This window comes from Lutzomyia longipalpis, chromosome 1 (genome assembly GCF_024334085.1).
Source record: "Lutzomyia longipalpis isolate SR_M1_2022 chromosome 1, ASM2433408v1".
Taxonomy (NCBI): domain Eukaryota; kingdom Metazoa; phylum Arthropoda; class Insecta; order Diptera; family Psychodidae; genus Lutzomyia; species Lutzomyia longipalpis.
The window spans coordinates 2265885-2293583 of record NC_074707.1 but is presented as its reverse complement, the minus strand read 5'-3'; the positions used below and the strand labels follow the sequence as shown (position 1 = coordinate 2293583).

General features: G+C 35.6%; 1 protein-coding gene across 5 annotated transcripts in view; it reads right to left on the bottom strand.

Moving 5' to 3' along the window:
- LOC129786410 (GTPase-activating Rap/Ran-GAP domain-like protein 3) overlaps positions 1 to 27452 on the bottom strand; it is a 38091-nt gene extending 10639 nt beyond the window's left edge. For 2 of the 5 annotated variants that reach the window (XM_055821409.1, XM_055821410.1), the window contains exons 1-2: positions 11936 to 12511; positions 3781 to 3850 (exon numbers count right to left, since the gene is read on the bottom strand). In XM_055821409.1, the coding sequence (XP_055677384.1) occupies positions 3781 to 3850; positions 11936 to 12393 (528 nt within the window). In that variant the 5' untranslated portion in view covers positions 12394 to 12511. Of the gene's footprint in view, positions 1 to 3780; positions 3851 to 7882; positions 8993 to 11935; positions 12512 to 23176; positions 23746 to 27241 lie in introns of those variants that run through there. The other 3 variants (XM_055821413.1, XM_055821414.1, XM_055821412.1) reach the window with 2 other exon arrangements.
- Positions 27453 to 27699: the final 247 nt, after the last annotated feature.

Sequence of the window (27699 nt, the reverse complement as noted above, 5' to 3'; positions counted from 1 at the left end):
ATTTTGATATGTTGTAGCCTGACTCAATATCTTTCATCAGTCCGAAAATGAAGAAAATCTATGTCGCCGTTTAGAAGATATGGCCATTTGAAAAATTCTTGAATTTGAAAAGTTCTAAGAGCCATATCTCTTGAACGGATTGTCCGATTTTGCTCAATTTGGTATCAAATTAAAGGTTTTGTAATTCTCTACAACTTTCTAGAACATCAGAAACCTCTAGAACCATTCCTTTAGGACGAAAACTGCAAAAAAACTGTTTTGGTAAAACAAAAAACCGCCATTTTGTGTTCTGGAGGTGACCTTGAAATGTATTGAAATATATGTCAGATTATAGCTTATTTGAATACCTTTCCAAAACTAGTCAAGAAATTTCTGTATGTGCAATAGAACTTGAGATATAACCATTTTTGTCTTTCGAATTGATGAATTTCATATAAAAAATCACCTTTGCCTACTAATACTACTTAAAAATTAAATTACAACGCATAGACTGACCCATCCGCGTTGTGGTATACCAACTCTTATAACTGGACGCGTTATGATTGACTTTTCTTTGAAGCTTTCCCCGCAAAGTAAACTAGGCGTGTGAAGGAAAAACATTAATCTCACTGTGGGTGGAGAAAAATTCATTTTGCACAACAATAAAATATGAATTTTGCATTTTTTGGGGGAGATTTTTTTTATTTTTGTGATAAAGTCACGATAAAAGACGCAAAATGTTCCCAAACATGATGCAAAATTTGTCTCCAGGGATAAGGGGGAGTATTAATGGAAAGTTCACATCGCAAAAATTACTTAATAATAAATAGTAAAAAGCTCCCTACATATTTTGGATAATTAATTTCTTGTTCTTGCTTTTAGTTAAAATTTATACGCCGTACCTGAAGCTTCTTAATTTTCCTCGCTAAATCTTATGAGCTTTCTTTGCTAGAGATAATTTAATTTTCTATGGACTAGTCTAAACATTGCTCAAATATAATGTGGAGCTTTTTAACTAACTCCTCTTCCAATAAAATGAGCCTCTCAAGCTTTTCAACATACTTTTTAGTCGTTATAAACTTCAAAGAATTCAAAGATTGGAATTTAAAAATTCTTTCAAAATTGTTATGATATTTATGTAAACAAAAATAAATAGACATAAAATATTTCAAATTATTCTATTGGAAGTTTAAAAATGGGAGCAATGTGATTTTTATTTAAATATATACAAGTATGCCCAAAGAATAGATTCAGAGAGTCTGGCAAAAGCATATCTCCGCCCCTTGTTGATTTTCCAGGATTTTGTATGACAAAAAGGAAAATTGTGAGATTGAAAATAGCGATGTTCCTGACAGGTAAGAAATATTTCTGATTAAGCATTTAATCTAAAGTGATGGTAATATAGGAACTTGATGATGGCCAATGTAAAGGTACCTCCGTAACAATAAACCGCACACATAGACTTGTATGCGGCGTTGATCATCCCACACTCACAGGATGCATCGAGAGTGAGATTGAGTACGACGTTGAACAAGGAGGTCAGACGTAAAGGAGTTGGAGGTGAGATGTGTATCCCCGTGGAATTGTCTGAGATTCTCCAAGAGCTTTCATTACACACTCATCTTCCATGGCACTCGATATCACCAAATGGCCAATAAAAGTGTCAACAGAACGATCTCCTGACCTTTCCCCATGGATGGGCACATTATGCCATATCCCATCATTTTCCCTCTCCTCTCTGTGTGAAAACTCTGGTGCTTGATTAAAAATTATATTTCTGCAGAAATATCCGCCACTTGAAAGCTCTCTCATTCTCCCCATCCATTTAATCCACCCTACCGCGCGTCCACCTACACCGCGCTGTAATCCATTGCTCCTTCGTCACCCACATCTGACGGCATTGTTCCTATATTATGTACATTACGTATGTATATGTGGTTTAATTTCCCTCCCAAAATACTGACGTCATTTGGGCACAATAAATTCCGGAAGTTACCCACTGATTACCTATGTACGATAAAATACTTCAAACTAACCCATCAGTGTGTGACGAACGAGACGAACCGAGAAATGACACATGAGGGAGCTCCAGGATCAATGATCCAATTATCCCAATATATTTGAATCCCATTCACACGGGAGAGTGTGTAATAATATTTACGCAAATCTGCTGATGGTGAATGGTTGATGCTATTTTCATCGCCAGAAGTTGAACGTTTATTTAAAGGTGTGTGTGTGTGTACCCCTCTTGAAAGGGATATTTCCAATAAATTCCCCCAAACCTTCATCCAATCACGTCTGAGTGAGTGAATCCCCGTAGAAATTGCCGAAGAAGGCAATTTATTGGGATTATATTGTGCTGAAATCCTTTTATACCTTAAAGAATTCCTACCAAATTTCTCGAGAAAATTGTTTATTTAACCAATCTTGTTCTTTTTTCCATCTCTTCTTTTCTAATCTTGTAAAAAATATCAACATTATACTGAATTATTGTAATATAGTCCGTCTTGGATCGAGATTTAAATTGAATTATCATAATTTTTTGATTTTGGAAGCATAATTGAAATTGAAAAAATTTAATTTAGATATTTAGAATAAGGAATTTAGGAATAATTAATGGTGCATAAAGTCTTTTTGGTGTTCTAGGAAAATTCCTTCCGATTGCGTCAGCCAAGGGGCGGTAGGTCCCCCTGCATAAAAATCCGCATGATCACCAAAATTAGACGTTTGACGATTCCCAAACAAAGACACAATTGAGTAAGTTAGGAAATTTTGAAATATTGAAAGAAATGAAATATTGTAAATCGATGGAAAAATTATAAGAAATGCTAATAAAATTCCAATCACTGAGGAAGACGCACAGAAGCGCCGAAAGCTTTGGCCCCAAAATTGAAAGGATGCGTTTGGGTTGACCTACCGTCCCTTGGTTGACGCAATCGGAAGGAATTTTCCTAGAACACCAAAAATTTAAAACATTCCGTCAGATTCTACTTGAGGGTGCATAAAGTCCTTTACGAAGTATAATAATAGATTGTCGTGCAATTAATATCTATTACGCAGGTGATTGACATTTTTAAGAACCCAAATGATCTATTTAAAAAGAAGAACAGATAAAATGCTCCAATTTCTTTAAAATGCATCCACAAGAGTTATTTTTTCAATGTCAGCTGAACTTGAATGGAGTTGTTTATGAAAGCTCAATTAATTCATGCAAAATAATACCTATATTATAATGTTAAACCAAAAATCCAAACATTCGTCCCACATTTTACGGTTAAAATGTGCTTTGGAAAATTGGTTTTCATCACCCACCAGCATTTCATGGAAATCTACTTCCTAGAGGGTGTATTTTCTTGGTATACACACCACACTGTGGGTCTCACCATTCATACGCAAAAATGGTGAAGAGATTTTGGTCCAAAGTGGAGCTTTCTCATCATCTTAAATTGAATTGAGTTTAATGCCACCGGCACGATGACAAATGAGAAATTTTCCAAAACAATGTCACAAACAAATCAAATTAATTTTCCCCTCTGGGACAAGAAAGGTTTTGTCACCATCGACACGCCCTTCTCTCGCACCTCTACGTGAAAATCCTTAGACCTTGTATGTATATCTATCTATTATTGAATTATAATTAATTGCTATATAATTCCTAAAATTTTCACACTAAAATAAGTATTAAGATGAAAAACATTCTCACACCACGAATTTTGGGTACGATTGAAAATTTATCAATTTCACCGGGTCATTGCTACAGATGAAATACGAAAGCATGGGAAAAAAATAGGGGCGCCTTACCTTATCAACGGATCCATAATTGCGCCTAGCAAAAACACCTCGACGAGAAATTAATTCTGTTGCTGACGAACTGAAAATTAACAGAGAATCGTGTTAGTTTAGTCACATTGTGGGAATAACAATGAATAATTATATATATAAAATTTATGCCACGCACATACGCTGCATATTTATCTTTTGAATTTCTCTCAAAATTCTAGGAAAGGTAAAAATATGCAGGTACTAATGCACACACGCATGGGGTGAAACAAACTCCACAAAATTTGATATCCCACATCCCACACTTCTATAGCCACAAAATACGTTAATTATTAATGAATTTTCACCAACATTATATTGCTATTTAGTTTTAATTATATACATAGGTAGTGTTTGTGTATAATTCAATTAAAATCCTTTATTAAACAGAAATCATTTAATATTAATTTTAAATGTTTTCATGTCCTTCTTCCCCATTAATTTATTTAGTTCTCTTGTTATTTAATCCAGCAATCAGATGCTATTCTTTCCCGGAAGGCGCATTATAGCACTGGAAAATTCTTCGTCATTGAACTTGAGCAAGTTTCAATAAATTATCATCTTAGCTCTAAATCACAGAGACTTGCGGTAAAAATAGAATTCTCATTGACTAAAAGAGTGCTGTGCTATGTACATATGTAGCGCTGTATTACATTTTCATCTGATTGGCAATAAATTCCTTTTTGATGAAAATCTTTCAGTAGCTGGAATTTCCTCACACAGATAGGATGAAAAAAAGCAATTCCTTATTTTCCCTTATCACTGTTTCCGTTTGCCCTTTCTCACAGGGATATCTCTTTCCTCCAAATTTAGCGTGAAAGGAAACTTTTTTTTCTTTAGACAGTGGAACAGCATAATTTTTTCAACATTACACAGAGAGAGATTTTGGGGGATTAAGATACAATTTCAAGGATAAGGGAAATCAATCACAGTCAAATTCCATTGAAATTTATTTGGGTAAATAGCTGTAAATTGGTAGAGAATCATTCATTTATTATTTATCAATATGTTGTGTTTAACGTATAAATGTGTAGTAATTATGGTAAACACTAGTCACGTTAATTGATCACCTGTCGTTAGGGATATTTATAGAAGGTTAATTTTTCTGTACATACAATTAACAAATTTATTTTAATATCTAGCAATTTTCCACGATGGCTTATCTGTATTATTACATAATTCCCAAAACTATTAGATAATTTTCCTTTTTATAGGCACCCGAACTTATATATATATATATATATATATATATATATATATATATATATATATATAATTTATATATAGGGAAAAAGGGGGCAAACATTGAGAATAGGAATTTTTGGCCCTTGAAAGCTCTTGAGAGTTGAAATGAGTTTCTAGTTGTATAACATTCCCAAAGGAAATCTCTGAATTCACAGAATATTTCTAAATGCTTTTCCATCTATTTATACAGATTTATACTCATACCAATATTTTACATACAGAGTTTCCATGTAAATACATTATTTTATGAACTTTTTTCATTACACTTGCAATGCTTCCATGTGAGACACACAAACATGAAATGAGAAGTCCTAAAAAAAAAGCTCAAAAACTTTTAAATGAAAATTTTGGAAAAAAAAATCTCATTAAAGGTAATGTGAAAAAGAAAGTTTAGTAAAAAAAATGTTTTAAAATTAAAGAGTTTTGTGCAAAAGTGATAGATTGTACAAATCTGCACATCATGTTAGAATTTCTTTAATAAAAGAAAAATCCGGCTTTTTCTCATACATGTTTTACTGGAAAATTGTGAAAATTCCCTGAATTCCCTGTGATAGAATTTCAAAACTTATTGTAGAAAATATGACAAATTAAATTATATATACACGTCTTTCGTTTAAGATGATATTTTTCCTTTTTCACTTCATACATAAATGCATGAATTTGATTCAATTTAGTCATCTTGTCGCATACACAACTCCATGTAATATCAATTCAACACCATGTACGTACAACTCAAAGGCAGTAGAGCTTGCGGAAACATCACCGCAGGAATCCAAATTGTCAACAACAAAGACTCATAATGTTTCAACATCGGAAATCAATTTACTATTTGCGTTGTTGAGCCATTGTGCACACAGTATGGTGTAATACACTCCATATTGCAGAGATTAAATGGAATTGACTGAGGCACATTTTTTTCTTCTTCTTCTCGTCCTGCCAATGCGAGAAAAGTTGAACTAAATCCTCCGTGGTGATCCGCCAAAATCCAGGATGGATCTTGGAGGAGGAATGGTGCTGAATTAATTGGAAACTGCGGTAACTTTGGCAGAGCATTGCAGCAGGAAAATGTGGCAAAAAACACGTGCTGGGGATGAGTGAAGGGCGAGCAATGGAGTATGAAAAACAGACTCTGTGTGGTAAGAATTATACCACATCTATAAGAAACGTGTGTATTTTGTAAAATTGGATTCTTGGTTCTTATCATGTTTATGATATTAAAAAAAATGCATTTTTTCAATTAAATTGATAGAATGGTTCTGTTTAAAGTTTTTGAAAATAATGATTCTTACACACTGTAATTGAAAAAGAAAACCTAAGAGTGAAGAATTAATTCTTTCTGCTAAGAAAATCCAAAGCTTTCAACACCAAATTGAGCTTTTCTCAGTGGCTTAGATGAAAGTCACTCAAAGCCCAAAAAATTAATTTTATTTGATCTTCTTTAGTGGAAACTTTGTGATAGCGAAAAGGTTAAACCTAAAAGGATGACTTAACCCTTTAAGGACCGCGCCTAAACTGGACCGATATTGGAAATTTTGCTATTTTTCAACTCATTGAGCGTAATTATACACATTTGAGTCAAAAAAAAAAAAAATTTCCAACTTACGAATTTTCCGGAAAACCTTTGGGTCAACATATGACCCAATGAACCGCAAGGGATACAAAAAACGGATATTTGATATTTACATTTAAGAAGCACTCTGTGTCCGTGACCGGTAATGATGGCCCCAAGATGCCTTGGAAGCATCCTGGGATGAATTACAGTGAAATTCAGACCGATCAAAAATGGTTTGGTCAGGATTTTTAGTGTCATCACCTGGGGTTCCTCTAAACACACACCTTGCCACGGTTTTGCGGTCAATTTACCCCATATTTATCGCAAACTTGAATAAAACTTAACAGAACAGTAAAGAAGGATATCCAATACTCCATCAGAACAAATTCTGGCCAGGAAATCACTCAAATAACTGAAAATCGTACTCATCTAGCCACTTCACCGCACTGTTTATGTATGGGAAATGAGTTGTCAAAAATTCCGCGTTTTGTATCCCTTCCCGCCCATTGGGTCATATGCTGACCCAAAAAGTTTGGAAAAGCATTTTGGAAAATTGGTTCAACTTTCAAGGTTCCCATAAAGCAATTTTTTCTTGTTATTTAGTCTATTTATAGAATTCAAGTCGATTTAGACTATCGGAAAATTATAAAATAGAAAAAAATACTGATTTTCAAAGTGATGAAAATCGACAAATTTTTCCCAAGTTTGATGCAAAAAATCGACTATAAAGGAATTTATTGGACGAATCAAAAAAATATGTCTTGAAAGGTTGATCCTTTAACTTTATACTGGCGAAGAAAGCATCCAAAAATATTAACTAGAAGTATCTCTAAAAATTCATTTTCGTTTTGGATCAGGGTATGACCCAAAAAACGTTAAAGGGTTAAATCTTATCAAATAAAACAGACCTATAGGTACCTACTCACAGCTTAATGTTAAAAATTTCTAAGTTTAAAAAAAAATACAGATTTTTCATTAGATTTTTTGTAGGAAAAATTGTAAAAGTCAGGATTAGATTTGGGTCAAAGTTCCTCATTTTTCGTTCGAATTCCAACAAACAAAGCGAATTTTTAATCAAATTTTCCAGTTAAAATTTTTTATTTACGGAAAAGCCTTTTTTTTTTAATTCCTGATATTTCACACGGTTGCCTGCTCAATCAATTCTTTTAAACCTTTCAAAAACCCATTATCCTTTTTCAGAGAATGCGTCTGAAAAGAATGTTTTTGAAATTTTCACAGCATTCGCGCAATATATGAATGACATTGATTCCTTTTGTATGAGCTTACATCACACTCGATGCCCTCCGTTGCAGAACACGTAGAGCCCCAATATCGCGATGGGGTGGTGTTCTCGGTGGCGGTGTGCACAAACTCTGGCTGCGATCCCGAACAGATTCCTCGCGATATGCTCGGAATATTGTGGCAATTTTGAGATTGAAACACAGCATGATTCGTGAGCATCTGGTGCTTCTTTTGTGGATATAGTGGATGTTCCAACGTGGTGGTACACTAAATTAAAACACTAATTGTTCCCACACTACTTGATTATGTGTATACTGCGGGGTACACACCCCAGTACAGAACAGACTTGAGCAATTTTTCACGCGTCCTTATCGCCTCTCTATCTAATCAGGCGGGTGCTTTGGCACACGAGGTGCTCGTTAGAATTTTCCCCCGGACCCAATGGTGTCCTCCTATCGCATTATGCGCGACTGTACGGATTGCCGGAAAAATAAATAGCGTCTAATTAAGAATTTCCCACGGTTCGTGTCGCCGTGTCTGATGACTGCTCTATGCTTTTCTTGTCTCTCTCTCTCTCTCCACGGTTTACTCCAAAATCTGGCTCAAGGAAAGCTTTGTGTCCAATTTCAATGAGGGTACTGTGGTCCCATTTTGGCGGAGTGAGTGTGGAAATTCGGGGCAATTGGATGGTGTTCAAAAAGAGTGGTGTGTATCTCCTAAATCAAGCAATTCTGCGTGTCAACGACCCAGAAACCCCATTGCACCACTTTCGGACCAGATGACAACCCCTGAAAATCCACCCGCACGTTGGAAAATTTATTCACCCAGACACTGTGTCTACAGCACTTTGAGAGGAGCTTTTCCACACACCCATTCACAGATGATTAGTGAGTTGGAAAATACACTTTTGCATGGGAAAATTGTCCATTGACCTCCCACTATATGCATTTAGTACTGTCACAAATGCATTCCGCAGAGTTGGTTAATAAAATGCTAATTTTTCCTCATTCCCCTTTTAGTTTACATTTTAATGTGCAATAAATACGGATTTTGTCGCTGCACACACATTAGGCATGACACAATTTCCCAACGTTCACTTCCATGCTATATATGTACTACAACCATACGTTCTGTACATTGGAAATTACTTCAGTTGAGAATACAAGGATTTTATGACCTAAAGTTGAATTTTATTGAATTTCACTTTGAAAAATTTGCAAATTCACTTCTCGCGAAGAATTTCACAAATTTGGATAATTTAGAAAGTAAAATTCGTGACACAAAGTTATTTTAGGTAATCACAATGTGTTGGAAAACCTTTTTTTATAAAGATAATTTTGATAATGAGCACTGGCAAAAGCGAAGTAGAGTTCTCAAGCTCCAATGAAGAACTGATGGTAAACCTTGCGATTTATTGAGACTTTTCCACAACTTTCTTCCCATTGACACACACACACCACAAAAAATCAACCACATGGGCTTGCAAATACATCCCCACCCGAAAGCTCACTGACATCCCCTACGCTTGTGCGTAGAGAACGCACACGAGGGATTTTGTGACGTTATGATAAAAAAAGGACAAGGAAATCCATGGAACTGTACATTCCTTTGGAAGCTCCTCAAATACATTGGCTCCCCTATATTGTTCTTCTTTGATGTGCAGCAAAAGCGCGTGAGGACTGCGCGCGCAATCCACCGTCCGCATGCTTTATGTTAAACATTCTCCTCTCACGCACAAGCACCAAAAAGAGGGGTGTGCTTTACTATATAGTAAACCCCAAAGAGCTTTTGCTCCCAATGGGTTTGTGCCATGGATGAGCTTTCGATTTTTTTTGGCAATTATGATATTCAAATTTTCAAACGTCTACTCGCCCACCCTCACAAAATCTCTAAACATTCCTCCACAGACATCGTGAATGTTTACAAGCTCTTTTCTAAAGATACAAAAAAAACATTATAAATCATTTATCACACGAATTAGCGAATGTCAAGAAGCTTTTTACATCATCCTCCAAAAGTTAGAAGGTGTGTGACCCACGTTGGGGGTTCCTTTTCACAGAAATCACACTCGAAAGTCAACATTTTTTTTTATTTTAAAGTGAGTGGAGCTTTTAGAGTATTTTCATAACATCGCGCAGTGGGGCTAACGTGAAAATATGAAGCAAACATTTGATTACATTATTCATAGCATCATTTTTAGATGGCCGGAGGGATGCTCATAAACACGAACAATGCGTATAAGCATACTTATAAAAGGCAAATCTCGGGGCTCTCACAGCATTGAGAAATTATGCTCCCAGGAGAACTTTGGTCTCCATCCTAAATCACTTTTCCACTCTCGTTAGGATGAAGAGGCAGGAAAAGCGATAGAACATGAGTGCTTGGTGGAAAATGTGCAAATTATGCCAGGTCAAATATTTAAAGTTACTTTTCATTCGTTTTTCTTCTAAAATGGGGAGGGGGAGAGAGCAAATTTTGGGAATAATTTAATTTTATAAACTTTTTTTTTTAGGAAGACGTTCGGATCGGATTAACAGCCGGTTAAGTTATAATCTTTAGGGGTTGCAAAGTAGTTTTCTTTCTCTAAATTTTAATGTAAAAATATGAAAAGATTCCAAATCATAAAATTGATTTGAGTTTTTTTTTTACTTTGTAATTGAAATCGATTGTTTCCTGCTCTGTGGCGAGAAAAAGAATTATTTTTGTGGCTCCGAGGGTCACATTCAACATACACAACCATCAATTTCTTTGTGACACATTGCAAGCAAAAAATATTCCCATGAATATGAATCAAAAAATGAATTACATTTCTAGGAAAAATATTTAGTTAGTACCTAGGGCAACAAAGCTAGAGTAATCTTTTGAAATTCACTGTAAGGATTCACCTTGTTCTTCTTTCCGCATTTCTTTGGAAATATTTTTTTAATTAGACAACTTTTCATTAAAACATTCCCTTAGAGAGAATATAAAAATCTCTTCCATGTTATTTACAAGGATTTTTTTTTTAATCTTAAGAAAGGCTAACGTAAAATCTCTTTTTTTTGCGTCCTTTTAACTCTCTAGGGTTGGATATATCAACTTCACTCTGACGACGAGGTGCCCTGGGGATATTTAAGTAAAGAGAGGAAGCCAAAAGAGTCTAATACAGATTACAGGAAATATGTATTTTATTTTGTGCTATTGAAACGAATGGCTATTTCATTTTTGTCCTTTAATAAAACATCACAGAAGCGTAAGATGATGCCTTTATTTTTTTTTTGGTTGCTAAACTCCATCATGAGCCATGGATACGTAAAAGCGAATAAAATAATAATCAAGGACAAGAACATCTCGGTGTTTTCCCATGGGTCCTTTTCCCTTAAGGCTTCACTCGGGATGTTTAGATATTATTTATCGTTAAATGGAAAAATTCTTTGTGAATGTTGTTTTATTATATACTTTGCTGAATTCCTTTTTATCCTTGAAATATTGTTTTATTCGTAGCTGGTATTGATTTTGATAAAATTACAAAATACATTTATTATTTAATTGGGTGACAGTGGCGATTTAAAGATAACTTTTAAATGGATTTTTCATTTGTCAGAAATAAAATGCAAATTCTCGCTTAAAAAAATATATATCCATTTCCAATTTTCCATTTCATAAATTTTATTAAAAATGATAAGTTTTCCGTGGTTGTTGTTTTTTAAACTTTTTAATTGCAATTAAATGAAACAATAAAATATATTATATTAAAATTCATATGGTAATAAAATCAATAATTTGTGCTGTATTTTCATTTTAACAACATATTTGTGATATAAGTTATTATATCAAAGCATTCAATACCATTCAATAGATTGAACTTAACTTTATTTGATCCATAGAAGTTAATAAACAGGATATTAAGTTATTAAAGTTGGTAGAATTTCCCAGGAGAACGTTTATATGGGGAAAAGGGAAAGTTTCTGTGACAACCACTTGTTACAAAGATCTATACACACACACACATGATGGTGGAAGCAACAGGAGATGGAGACGGGGGGGTGACCTTTGGAAATGATTTTCCGAGTAAGAAATTGAATTTCACTGCAAGTTTGAAGATTATCTCAGTCTTACCTTTTACTACTGGTGCGTGATATTAGGTTGCCATCCTCAATTGCTATTGCTGTAGTGCGCATCTTGAAACGCGACCGCAGAATTCTCTTTGAACGCTCCTCACGCTCCCGTAAATTCCCTTCAGGTGTCCGACTGAGGCGTGCACGGGGTGTGAGGTTGACCGGTGACTCAGACCGCGATCCATCACCTGCTGCCAATTGACTCGTTGATGCGACAATTGCGTGACGACGCGTTAATTGCTTTGGGGTGGTTGGGATCGTTTGAGTGTATTCTGGAGTTGTGAAACTCGATGTCCTTGCGAATCGTGCACCGAGCCGTGGAGAACTTTTCTCCGTCGCCAGGGCGACTTCATCAAAGCTCCCAGTTCCGAAGAACTTCAACTCTTTCCGCGTTGTTGGGCGTCTTTCGCCAGGGGGCATTTTTGGCTGTCTCTCCTCACTCATGATTGCTCTTGACATGCTCAATCATAAGGTATAAAGCACGGAAATTCTTCACTCATACATATCTCTCTCTACATTTCTGTAAACTCATCCCATTCTCCCTCGCTTACGATAGGGGTTTTGGGAAAATTAACAACCCAGCGTATCATTGGAGCCTGCCAAAAAGAGGGTGAGTGGGTGGTTGTTTAACCTTGAACGAATGAAAGCTCTGTGCAGGGGGTGAAATGTACAACGCGGCAGTGGGAAAAAACTTCAGCGAAAGATCAACTCATCACGAAAGGTAATGGAAACAGTGACCCAAAGTAATGTTAAAAAAGCGGCCAGAATAATTAATCACAGATAGCAAAAAAAAAGAGGGCGTGAAAAAAAAAGTTCGATGGAACTTATACATATTTCGTGTGGTCTGGCATGAAAGGAAGCCCTCTATACAAAGTTCCCCCATTCATCCCCCGCGTGTACGAATTAATTTCGCCAAACCCGGCCTCGTCAGCAGGAGAGAGTTTTAGCGTTAGATTAAAGATAGAAAGGATGAAAAATTATATAGCAACCTGTCGCAGTTTATTAATTTTTTTCCTCTATGATGCTACACCAGGATTAACAAGCACTTAATGTAATCATATTTGCATCATAATATACGAAAAATTGTATCAAAGATTTTTCTGGGTTTGCAAAAAGATCCCTTTCTGGAGGAAATTGAGCTGACTTTGAGCGATAGGGAAAGATAGGGTGGAGTGAAACATTTTCTTTTAAAGTTTCTCTTACTTTATGCTTGATTATGGAACTTTTTTTAAAAGCTTTTCATGAACTATTTGTGAAAATGCTAAAGCGGTTCAGCTAAAATAAATCAATAGAGCATATTTTGATTCACATACTCAACCCAACTCTCTCCTACTAATGACCAATTTTATTAATTTTCTTCTCTTACATTTCGTTTTGGATACTATTATGTACGTACGTACACATATCAATGTGAAGTCCGAAATATATATCCTGGCTAAAAGAAATATCCACTATAGATTTATATATGGTTACGCTTTTCCGGCATTTAATAAGACTTGTCACGCAATTGACGAGGAGGCAAGCGAAAATATGTACAAATAGTGGTACTTTATGCTCTCTTCTTCCGCCGGAAAGCTCCGCTAAATGTACCCACGCCCTGGTACTACCCTTCCCCATGTTCCCGTCGATGGGACGATAAACGGGTGGATGATTGTGGCCCATCATAGGGAGGCTGCGAAAAAGCTCACTGAAATATTGCGTTAAAACGGAAGAGAAAGCTTCGTCACTTCCTCACAGGAGCCAACATACATACATAGTGGGGAGGTGTGTGTGGGTGAAAAGTGGAGATGAAGTTCCATGATTTCGCTCGAGAACACAGGATAATGGCGATGATACGAGGGACGTGACACAAGGGGATGTATTTTGGATAAATTATTCACGGAGAAACTCCGCTTCGCTTCAAGGGACAGCTTTTCACAGTCTCTCAAATACATCCTCTGATGTAAGGGAGATTGCCTGTCGTACTTGGTGGAAAAATTAAATGATACTCATGCATAAAAATGCACCACCCGTTGGGATTGTAACAGACATATCCCTTATTCAACACTATATTCAATGACAATGTTCGGCACTGTTGCTATCCTGACTTAATTCTCACCAAATCCTCTCTCTCTCCCTGACGAGTCAACACTTTTTTTTCTTCTTCTATGTGAATTTTTCCACTGAATACCAAGAATGTGTTCGGAATATTAAGTTACATTCGATGTTGTGCTATATAGGAAGTGGGTGGGTGACTTAGCACCAATGTCTCGTGCTTACCAGACTTTCTATACTATTCTTCCTGTCAAATAATGCGCGAGTTGCATAATATATGTCCTAAACATGGTGTATTTTTTATCTTCACTCACTGCTATCTAGAAAAAAATAATAGGGTGGGTGGTGAATTTTTCACAGGAGTAGATTTTCTACTTTGGATTTAGGTAGTGACTTAGGATTTTTCTTTTAATAAATTTTCCTTTTGAAACTCTTAAAAGAAGAAAAGAAGCGTTTTCTTAACTTTACAGTGATGCTTTAGTAAAGTTTTTTATGCTGCGCAGTATTAATGTGTGTGATTGAATTCATATTTTATTTTAAAAAATTCATTTAAGCTTTAAAAAAAACTTTTTATGAAAAAGAATCGTTAGAATTTTTTGATAAAAAATAAACATTGCAGCAGAGCTTTCTGAGAGCTTTTTGCATTCACTCTTTGTCGCAAATATAAATAGGATTCAACTGATGCCGCAAGACGCCGGTAGATCCTCAATTGGCGCAACTACCTAATTCCGAATGTTGGGGTGAAGATTAGCTTGGCACAAGATGTGACTGAAGGAAACGAGTGGGAATTGAATGTTTATGCGAGGGATTTGTTCTTATATGCTTCCACCCTCGTCCTCGCATCTATTTGCTGTGTTATTTGATTTGAAAGGGAGTGAGAGGAGAAAAAATCTTGGGGATATATGAAAACATGTCAGTAATCGATAGAACTGAGCGAAATATGTAGGCATGAGAATATAAGCAGGCTCCATTCTCAACGTGTGAATGGGTAGATTGATGGTTGAAGGCCTATATAATATAGAGGGATTTTCATTATGTGGGTCTTCCACTTGAACAAATATCTGAAATCGATATTGGACCGTATAGGTTCGCTTCGTGTAATTCACAAAACCCTGCACAAGCACATCTGCCATTGCCTGTTGCTCTTCAATTCAAATCAAGTCGCAAATGATGAGGAAAAAAATTCTTGGGAATGTAGAAATTGAAAACTTTTTTTTTCTCACTCACACCGTGTCAATAAATTGAATCTAACACACAATCGCGGAAATTGCATAGATTCCGAGATGCATTCACGGAAATTCCATTGCAATTCAATTAAATCTGCTATTGTCGCCAGCAGTGTGGTGTCCTATAAAGTGCTTTCACTAATGAAAATTACAAATGATGAAAACCTAAGGATGGTGGTGAGGAGGGTAGAATCCAAGGGATGAGCACGTATCTTTTATATTGTTTATTGTCGTATGGTTAAACACAATCTTGAAGATTTTAATCAATAAAAGAGCTTTGGAAAATATTTAAGCTTCACAAACTTCCAATGAAATTAAAGCTGAAACACACTATTTTCTCTATTAAGTCTATATTACGAAAGTTTCTCAATTTAATCCAACTGTAGTCACAAATGAAAGTCTTTTTGTTTATAGTCTAATGTAGTGTTGGAAGGACTTACAGACAAATAAACTACACATTTAACCACAAAAGTTTAGATAGTTTTTCGCACGAAAAAAAAATCATTGCCAAAAGTTTCTTTCCCACAGAGTAAACTCCACTCAGAGTGAACAATCACATATGAACGCGACAATCCCATGAGGCGGCCACCACATGTGTCCTCACCGCGGTACTCTCAAGCTTCCCGTGGTCCACCGATGCCACAAATTTCATCGTTAGACGCGAGAGTACACGATGTCATTTTCTGCGAGAGAGAGCTTTTGTTGAACTTTCACAAAGCCATGTGCTTTTTCTCTCTCCCTCTCTCATTTATGCTCGTAATGCTCAAAAGGAAAATAGTGTACATTGTGCTTCCCACGAGGCACGAGGACAATACCAAGAGGAGAGGCAAATGCGACAGAGACAGCCACTTGGTTGGATTTCCCATGTGACGAATGTGAAAGCTCTCAACAGCATCGCACCATCCACTTTCCCCAGGAGAGCTTTTCATACTCACCGAGAGAGATATTTCTTTGCCTGAGAGTGCGAGATATAGATTGTAAAAGGAACACGAATCTCTTACATAACAGCTGAACAAACTCCTCAAGCTTCAATGTCTTTCCTGAACCCATCGATTTCTCCTCCATGCAATCAAACCAAACACCGTCCACGCTCTTTTAACCCTCTTCCCGGGAATAACTGCATTTTCATTGCACCCCCAATATACGAATTTATGGGAAGAATAGTAATTCGGCTTTTTGTGAAATGAATAAAAGGTTTTTTTATTAGCTGAAGGGCAATACATAATAGCTCAATATATATTCTGAGATACATATATCGTCCTATAACGCCCAATATATGTCCATTTCTGGACACATTGTTACATTTCCAGGAAAAAAAAGACATAAATATCTTGGCTATCATTTCCGTCCAATTTGTACTGGAAATACTGTACATGCCACAATGTCTATGTGCCTAAAAGTGATGATAATGTATCTATAGGAAAACATAAATGACACAGAGCATGATATATTGTTTGAAGTTCTCTTCGCTACATGTAAAGTTTTTTTTTTCCACAGCACTTCCGATGTCCATAAAATAACATTTCCCATTTGAAATGGATTTATTTTATAGATTGTAAATAAAATGTAGATTTAGTTAGGAGAAAAAATTTTAAAAAAATTAATTTTTAGCCAATTTTAAAGTATTTTTTTGTACGCCAAACATCCTCAAGGGATTCTTCGAATTCACGAAGAAGAAGAATTTAATTAAAGTGAGTTTTAGTTTCGAAAAATCCTTACAATATGGGTTAAATATTGAAAAGCTCTGAGAGAGCTTTCGAAAAGTTAAAAATTCATAAATTAGCTAGATACATTTTAGTGTGTTAGGTATGTTAGCAAAATGCGCAAGTCAATAAGTTTGGTTAACAAAGACAAGCAAATCAAATTTATGTTTGCTACATTATTGCAAAACTTTGCTTTAATAATATTTCATTACCAAAGCTATTATTTGCACGGAATTTAATCAAATATATCCCAATATTTTCATTTCTGTAACATAGAGGGTTGTGAAAATATTCGAATTTTTCATGTCAATGACCTTTTTTTGAGATCTCAAGTTGTAATGCGGCAATTTCCAGAGTTTCTAATCTACATGAATAAATCATTTATGTATTAAAATATATATCGGACTGACCGCACATGAAAATAATATGTTGTATTGCAGAATTGAGAAGAGGGAAGGACGTTATCTGACTTTATGCGTGCGATATTGCCCTTTTTTATTGTCACAAAAATTGATACAGGGTATCACAAAGTATGATTAGTAAGGAATTTTTCAATAAACGACCCTTGCTTATATATAACACTGCTCAAATGCAAATTTTTCCATCGAGATCTTCTTTTATTGCTTATTTATTCTGCGAAATTGCTACACTTGGGCACCGACGCAGCATCAAGGGTTCTTCATCGTTTTTCCCAGAGCCATCCCCGCTAATCCCCGTACCGCGTGTGAACTTTTTGTCCTCCAACAACACGCTATTGAAGCTCCTTGAAAACCAACGTGAAACACATTTTGAAGGGTGGTGGAGAAGCACAATAAATCCCTCATCGAATGGCCCAAGTGGTGCTTTTTTGTGCTTTGTGTCGTAAAGGAAGAAAAAAAAAGTGAAACGACTTTAATTGTGTATCTTCGAGAGGTATATATACGTACCATTAAAATGCTTTAATGGATTCTCGACGAAGGGTGTGACACAACAGGAGGAAAAAAATGTTTGTGCCTCCCTGGAGGGCTACTCAATACTTTTGATTATACGTATGCGGTTTAGGGATTTTATTTGCGTACCTTCCAGTAGGTGGGAATTAAGCCCCAAAGAGCCATCCAGTAAAGCCAGGGAAGGGTCGCAAAAAAGAGCATCGCGTAGGTGGTGGACATGGGCTGAAAAAACATAAAATAATTCCTTATCTGTTTGGGGGGTTGGAGTGAAAAAGCTCGACACGAAGCTATAGGGGTGACCGTCGCATTAAAGCACTCCCGTGGCGGAGGTTGACACACATTATTGGATTTTGGGCTATTTTATTATCGAATGATGAAATTTGCTTGTCGATCACGTGCAACAGTAATAAGATTGAATTACTATACATCCCACCCATGCATACAGCTCGCGCAACCACTTCATTGTAATCATTTCCGCGGCATGTTTCAATAGAAAACATCCCCCCCCTCATACCCTCACCTAATAACCGATGAGCTTATTCACACACCACACCAACTGATGGAGCTTTCGCCTAACATGGTACAGCAGTGGATTCTGCAATCAGGATTCCTGACAGATAATGGCTGGGTAAATAGGCGTATTAAATTAGAGCTTTCATTCCATACACTCAAAGTCGCCCGAGTGGATGGTAGGTATATTGCCACAAGTGGTACATGAGCTGCCAATCAAAACACTGCAGAATATTGGGATACATCAATTTCCCACTTGAATCCTCTCGATACATTCCCCAGATTTCCACACAATCTCGCATCAAAAGCAATTGTGTAACATATACCATGTCTATATATGTACATATAAATCCCCCAAAGTCTATTTCCATTTGTCATTTCACATCGCGATATCATCAATTTCGGAACAGGTGCTAATCCTGATACTCTAACTATAATCCTATATAGCATCCAATGATGAATATATTTTGTGACTTTGGGCACGACTTAATGCATTTAGGTATCCAACTTTATGTATGTGGTGTGGATACATTATGTAAACCGAGACATTTGTCCTCAACCTACAAATGGCCTGAATGAAGGATGGTGGTGCGACAGGTAAAAATGCATACGCCATTGAAAATGTTGGTGTATACTGTGTCATCCAAATGGAGTTAACTGAATTGAATGACATTCACCTGAGTTATATAACACAACCCACCCATATGTACATCCATTTGAAATCCACATCTGAAAGGCGCACAGGTGGGACATTTCAGTGTCCTTCGCCGTTCGTTATATATTTGCACTGTGTATGTGAAGACTTCTCCAACCATTGTACATGGAATGATAATAACCGTGGCACAATAGAAATCATCCACCCTGGAAGACCTTTTTAGCTTCTCTAAATCTACCACATGCGCCTGATTTGAAGCTCACAAGAAGATGAATGTTGGACATTTTCGGATGGAGCTACTAATGGGAAGCACGAGTGGGAAAAATATTTACTCACATCGCTCACATTAGTGACAAAAAAAAGGAGGATAAGAGCAAAATTATAAGAAAAGATGCAGAATCATCAATTTTTCACAGATGTTTAGAGAATAATTGAAAATTTAGGATTGTCTAATAATTTATGGAATCTTGAGGAATTTTATTTAAAAAGAAAATGAGAGTTAATTGTTTTACGATTTTAAAAACGTCTAGAAAAAATAATTCTCAAGCAAAATTCTTGAAATTTCTCCTAAAAATGTTGTAAACTTTTTCTTAAACCGAATCTATTCAACTTCCGTGAAAAAAGGATTTTTTATACCATTTTTTATGCACAAAAGATCAGCAAAGAAAATTTTCTTAAATAGCTCAGTCAGAAATTTTACTTTTATGACATTGAGCACATGAAAATTGCATAAATTTGCATAGATTCAGGTTAAAGAAGAGTTTTAGAACTTCTTAAGCGAAAATTCAAGAATTTCGGCTAAAAATTAAAAATTTTAATGCAATTTTGAAAACTTACTTCGGGCATATCTAGGTTAACAGAACTTTCTTGAATATTTTTAACAAATTAGGCATTTTTTTCCTGTAGAATTTGCATAATTTAGACCACTCGATATAACATCTTTTGCTTTACACAACGTACATAAGAGAATGAAATAAATTTAAAATTTATCTTAAAGATTTATGCAAATAAGACAACATATTTTGTATTTCAAAATGTGTATTTTTGAAAAGTTATTATTGCATGACAACAATCTTCTATTTAGAAAATGTCTGCGAGATACCAAGTTCAACAAGAATAAATGCTCAGGTGCATTGCGGGGTTTGGTATATTATATGTGAACTTATGAGTTGTGGTAGACAAGATTAAATTCCCTGTGAGAGTAGAAATTCAAACATCTCAGCTAACTTGAATGTAAGAGGTTTATAATGCTTGTCTTGTACAGTATAGAATGATATATAGAACATATCTTCACTAAAGTCTTAAGATACAAAGAGACCACAAAATGAACATACATAGCATAAAAGCTTGGAAACTTTTCAAACCATTTATATTTGTGATGGAAAAATATAAACATGTTTTCATAAAAATAAATTTAATATTTCCACATATTTGGAGAAAAAAAAGATATCCATTAATAAATTGAATTTTTAAAAGCTCCTTGAATCGTTATAGTACATATAGCAATAAAATGTCCTTATTGGACAATTAGAAACATCCTCAGAGGATGGTCTTCTATATAAATTCAATCTCAAATACACTCAATTTCCTCGAGAATATGAAAATAAACACATTTTGTGTTTGTACAGAAAATATGAGACAGCAAAAATGTTATCTGCTATCCGGAGAGGAATGTACACACACACACCAGAGAGAAGTCTATATATTTATAGAGACGGAGTGTGAAATGGAAATCTTTTGGTCATATCGTACAACAAGCATTCATGCTTATGTAGATATAAAATGTTTTCTGGGTGATATACATATTTTCGTCGATATTCAAATGCCTTGTTCTCTTTTCCATAAATTTCCCATAAATGAAATATTCTGCAAAGTATTTCAATGCGTTCCACTGTATTCGCGTCTTTAACCCCCTCTCCCCCCACTCACACACAGCAACCTCATCCATAACTGGCAGCTTTTCATCTCGCTTGAGGCATTACCACCATAAGCCTTATTTTCAGCCACCCCATCCACCCACCCACCAACTCCAGCGCCGAAACATCTTGCGGCTGCCGGAGACTTTTCATTTGATGACATTCAACTCTCTTTTCCAGTACATAAGCTTCGCAGTTTAGCAATTACATTTCAAGAATTCTTGCATCTCTTTAATCCGTCAGTGTTTCCACATGTACGCGGGGAATTGTTAACCTCCCCAAAGGTGGGAGGTGGAGCATCTAACGCTCCAACATAAAAGGTAAAGATTCCAGCTAACATATTTTGTTGAGAGAAAATATGGAGGTGACACCACAAAGGGAAAAAGGTCTCATGGGTTTTGTGTGTGTAATATGGGGGTGGTGATAGGTGGGATACAAGAGAAGCACAAGGCTCGTGCTAACACATGTTCCTATATTGAAAATTCACCTCAAACGTTTTTGATATTGCGATCATTGTGCGATGGTGGCACTAAGCATTTTAAGCTTCTTCCTGGATACCACCTTCATCCTGCGCGCGGCTTTGTGGTTTTTGCGGTAAGAGAAAATTGGGCTATACAATGCTTCGGGTGGAATCGTGCTGGTATTCAATAGCACTGAATACATTGCAATCTTCAAACCACAAATCTTCCAAACGAAGCCATTTATCTCGGAATTTACGCACAAATAAGAATTTCACACGAGAATCCACCAAAATGTCCTTGATATATTATGTATCAAGGTTCAAGAACCTACTCAATTGAAAGGAATTTTATCCATAGGAGCTTTTTTGTGCTTTTCATATATAACTAAAACTCTTAAATATTTTCTTTTACTGTAACGATTTCTGATGATTTTTTATGCGTTTTATTTCATTTTTTAAGGGGGGTCTCTTTTGAGAGCTGATGAAATTAATTTTTTTTTTATTTTTCTTTGGATTTTCTTAAACTTGGTTTTCCGGTGTTGGCCACATTTAAAGACTTATTATTGAAGAGTAAGAAAATCAATTTCCGCCATCTTAGATGCGACGCCATCTTGAGATTTTCTTCAAAACACAAAGGTAGGTTTTTCTCAGGATCTACTAAATGGATTTTGATGGGGTAAAAAGCAAATGAAAGAGGAAATACCAATGCAGATTTTGATGTACCAGAATTTTGAATTTCCATTCTGTGGCTGAGAAAAGTGGAAAAATATGATTTTTTTCTGATATTTTTGATGTTTTTCCCATTTCTCAGCCCCAGAATCAAAATTCCAAATTCCGCTACATCAAAATCTGCATTGGTATTTCCTCTCTCATTTGCTTTTTACCCCATCAAAATCCATCCATTAGATCCTGAGAAAAACCTACCTTTGTGTTTTAGGGCAGTTCTGCGGAAAAGTCTGAAAATCTCAAGATGGCGTCGTACCTAAAATGGCGAAAAGTGATTTTCTTACATTTCAGTAATTAGGCTACAAATATAACCAACATCGGAAAACCAAGTTTAAGAAAAACCCGAAAAAAATTCAACATTAAAAATGTGTAAATTCTAACAATTTTCCCAAGAGACCCCCCTTAAGCTTATTTAAAACTGAAAGTTTCGGAGTTTTCAATCTTATTTTAAACTTTATTTTCAATGTACAATTTTGCTCAATAAATTATATCTATAAAAGGATTGAATGTATCAAAGCACAGAAGCAGCTGTTTAAAGAAATTTAATAAGAAGAAATTTTATATTTTCTTTTATATATGCAAAAAGTCTGGTTGTTTTTATGTAATTATATAATAAAGTCAAAAGATTTTCAAAGAAAAATCCTTCCAAGGGTACGAAACCCGGCAATTTTCTTCCCAGAAAAAGGGTAACCGAAAATGTTTTGTTTCTCAGAAATAATAAACTTGAAACCTTAAACATACATATTGTTAGGCATACTGTGTACCTGAAGAACTTCCAATCAATTGAATGTACAACTTGTTCCCTTTAGAATTTCTCTATATCATGGCTGATGAGGCATGACACAGTGATTTTGCACAATATCAAGGAGAATTTTCAATTTTGTGGCTTCGGAATAATTCACACATTCACCCATTTATGCTTGAGAAAGGTATCCCAATCTCTCTGTGTGAGTCCTTTTGAACCCTCATCAAAAGGAAATGAGCCCTCAAAGTCTCCGTGTGACATTGTCTTCTTCTATACCTTTTTTAATGAATTGTCTCTATATAGCACAAAAGATGACACATTGAGGAAGGAATTCTTACCTTGTTGGAACAATTTCTGCGGGATCATTCACAAGCTCCCAGGAAGTTAGACGAATGGGCCATGTAATTTGTCCAAAACTATCACGCACGAGTGTCTCCCACGATGAATAAGTCGATGTGGCATTTGACTCACTCGATGCTGGACCTGGCAGGCGTTCACTCCTCTGCAAACGCGTCCTCCTCTGGGGGGATGAGGATGATGATGCGCCCAGTATGGGGGGTGGAACTCTTGGGGGTTCCATTTGGGATATATCTGATGCGTGTGTTGACAAACTCTTAGAGCAATTAAATTAATTGCTTTCCTCCTTCAACACCATCTGTCCATGTGAATTTCTCACACATCAGTTAAATTACTCGCCCAAGATTGACACACTTTTCCACACTCTCAAATCCACACCGCCTCCCATTAAGCTCTTGAGGTTTGAAAGCACACACAGAAACTATTAGTTGTTTTCCCGCAAATTTGCATAACTGAAACATCTGTCTATTCTAAGTCCTTTGCTGACCCATGCATTTGGATAAGCGGCTTTCGGACACTTAATTAAACATCCACCATCCGCAAAATGGACCTGAGAATATACAATGTCCCCCATAATGTAGGGGTTGTAATATATGTACAATTTCGGCATTAGAAACAATATTCTTCATTGAATATTAAACCCACAAAATGCGTAAGAGTTGGACTAAAATACTAAACAAGAAATGTACCCGAAACATATTATAAAAAAAGCTCCCTTATATTTGCTTTCCATCTGCTTCAGCCCCCTAAAGGCATTTTTCCCTGAAAGTCAAGCTTGAGTAAGAAAAAAAAATGGAACCCTAAAAAGAACAGCAAAAGATACCACCGGGAGTGATGACGTGAAAAAGTAGTCGCAATTTGTGATTCCTTTATCCCCATACCTCACCATCAGTCTTCAGCAGGAGCAAAATGACGGAATTTTCCTTCGTGAAAAAAATGGAAATTTCCCAAATTGTGTTTGCATTTATCACCTGCGAATTGTGATTCGATATAAGGCAGAAGGAATGCTGGAATTTATGTATATAATAGCAAAATGTACTAAATCACGGAGATTTCTTCATGTCCAAAATTTGAGGGGGTGCAAAACTTTTGCCAACATTATTGCTTTCTCTGGAAGAGATTACTTTGTAATTGTGGTGCCAGCCAAGTTTGCTATATACCTAACTATTTCCAAAATGGGATTATGAAGTTTTTAGGCGGAAATTCCACTATTTCCCTCTACCGCACCTGGTGGGTTTATAAAACAATTAAATGCACGCAGTTTTCCCCGCACAATGGAGTCGAATTGCCATAAGCTCCTACAGTCAAATTGAAACCATTAATTAGACTTTAAGCAAATTAAATGTGTTTAACTTTGTTTTACGTTATGTGGTATTATTGTTTTACGAGAAAACTTTATGAGTGCGTTCAAAACAATTAATTTAAAAGTATTAGGTTTCGCACAAAAAATAAAGCTCCATTTCGCTGTAAATGTTTTGTAAAGAAATTATTATTAAAAGTCATTTTATTACCTATTAATTTTTCACACAAAATAATATTTAAAGTCCGTTAACAAATTAAATTACATGCATTTTATATAAAATGTTGCTTCCACATGAATTTTTCAGGTTAAAAAAAGTGACACGTGTCACCTAAAAATGGGAATGAAAAATTAATGATTATGAGAGGAAAAAATGAAAAAAATCTCTACCTGTTAAATGATAATTAATTTTCATTTGGGGAAATGGATGAAATAAAAAAATATTTTTTTTGAAGGTGGTAGGTTGAAAATAAAATAAAAATCGTTTAACCCTTTCGCGTTTTGTGGGTCATACGTATGTATACCCAAACTTGAAACATTTTATTCTCCTAAATTTTTATAAATTTAATTTTTTTCCAGTTATAAATGCATCAATGTTTTCCCTGAACGCAAAAAGGTTAAGAAGTCTTTGTAAAATTATATTTTATTCAAACCACAAGGTAACAAATAATATTGCAGTAAGAAGAAAAATAACACGTTAGAATAAATTCGTTCAACGTTAGAATTAAGGTCAAATTTTAAAACACCTACTACATAAAAATAGAACAAATGTTAGAAAATGGAAGTAAAAAATTAGAATTAAACGATAAATGCTTGAAAATAAAAGATCAAACTTAAAAAAGTAAAATAAGTCAAGCTTTAAAAAAAACTTTACGTTGCAATCGCAAAAATTGCATTAATCCTTGGAGGATTGTGCTGGCCACCATGGTCAATTTAACTTTTTTTAAATCGTCTCAAAATCAAAATCTATCTATTTGAAATTAGAGACTTCGATCCTCCAAGGGTTAATTGTAAGAATCTGTGCAATATAAAATGCCACTTGAAATAAATTTCCTTGACTTTCTTATCGCTTTTACCTTTTCACCTGGTGGAGCATCTGTGCAAAGTTAATTTGAATATGGTACATAAGGGTCATTTTTGTACGCCTTATTTTTAATCTCTAAAAGAAATTCTCTAAAAAAAACTAAATTGGAAGAATTATCAAAAGAAAAAGAAAATCAATCCGAATAAAGAGGATACTTCTGCTTCAAATTTTCATGCGGGGGTGCCTTTTTTCATTGAATTTTCCACAATATGTATAATGTCACCAAAGTGAGGAGCTTTTTGGCAAGCGGAGCCAGAAAGCTGCGTGTGTGTGCCTCAACAATGGTGTATGGCACATGTTGGGGAAGATGACGTGCATTCACAAATGAATAATAAATTGGAAATTGTACTTCTTTGAGATATTTCCTTTGGGTTTTCCATCTATTCTTCGGAAGGGTTTCTCATTTGATTTTCTTCCTTTTCCCCCCTCACTCCACCCGCGTGCGCTATATTCGATGAAAAGGTTCATGGTCGGGAAGGAAATTTGGTTCTTTTCTCACTTCGTGGAAGCTCGAAGAATAATATATTTGGTGGTATTGAAAATAAATTTACTCTCCCATCTCGAAAACGGTCGTTATAAATGGTTAATGTATATAGGATAACGAGGATAACGATTTACAAAGGGAGTCTGTGTAGATTGCACGCGGGGTAGACACAAATACACAAGGCGTTAATTGAATAAATTATAAGTAATCATTTTAATTAAAGAGCACCATCTGAATTGAAAAAAAAATGTCAACAGCATTCGTGGAAATACGGAATTTTCTATTTTATTGCGCCGAATTATGTATTTTCCGACGATGTTTCTCTTTGAATTCTTACGCCTGATGAATAGGGGAATACTCACATTCGAAATGTCGTATTAAAATTAAATTACAAAAGTATATCATTCATAGATAGAACGTGTAGCATGTACGTAAATGCGTTATAATAAAATTCTGCTTCTAATCAAATATTCATCAAAAGATTTGTGGTTTTATCCGACAAGCAGCATCCCCATAAAAAAACCCTCCTGAGCTAAAAGCAAAGTACATAGCACGATGGTATTTTAGTATAATTACGTGCTATTCATTGCAAATGAAAAGTCAATAATGTAGCATTGATTTGTATTATTGATATATCTCCACCAATTACCCTTTGCTTACTTATATGGAATCACATGCAGGGAAAATTTGTTATTAATACATTTTGTTCTGCTCACGCCATTGGGGTACAGATAAGTAATAAATTGATATATATATACATATATTTTTTTTATCTGGGAACAGATTCCACCCCCCACGCAGAAGATCCTATATATTCTGTCCTTTTGTAGCATTCTGCTCACACCCGAAAAAAATCAACATAATACATTGTAGTTGAAGCCAATAAATAGTCGGATGGTGGATGGTTTGGCTTTCTGTGTGTAGTGGGAAGCCCTGTGTTATGTAATTTGTGCGCGTTGCTCTGCATGAAATTTCATTTCATCCCCATGATGCCTCTGAATAGGCTATATAGCAGTGCCAATGAAATCACTCTCGATCCAATTCCAACCCCTTAATCACATTTCACGCAGCATGGTGAAGGGATATTTGACTATTAGTTAGTCATATCAGTTTAATATGTAACACAGGGATGGGCTCTTTGTTGCTTTTGGGAGCGAGGATTAAAATGTTCACCTCACCTGTGACCAAATTTGTATATTTTCAGCTGAACTTTCACCCTGATCTCACAAAGGGGGATGAAAAGAAATTTTCCACTAACGTCCTTGTTTAGCAAAAGCTCTCAACTTCTTTTTCCTAGGAAGAGTCAATTAATGCGGCTTAACTTCCAAAAGGGAAAAGAAAAATTCTACGAACAGCTTGCAAAGGGAAAACGTGTGCTATATGTATGGGAATGGGGGAAAAAGGAGCACGTGCAAAATATTTCAAGGGCTCTTTTTCTTCATCCAACTCTCATCCCCATTCTGCAATAAACCATATTTGGGACAAGTTATAAAAAATGTATCTCAATTTAGGCAAACACTTTATCACTGAAGAGCACTGCGGGCGCACTTTCATCACAAAATCTCCTTCATCTCCAGAATGGGAGGAGAGCTTCCAACAGAAGGAAGAAACTCGCCCTTCACACAAGCAAAGGGAT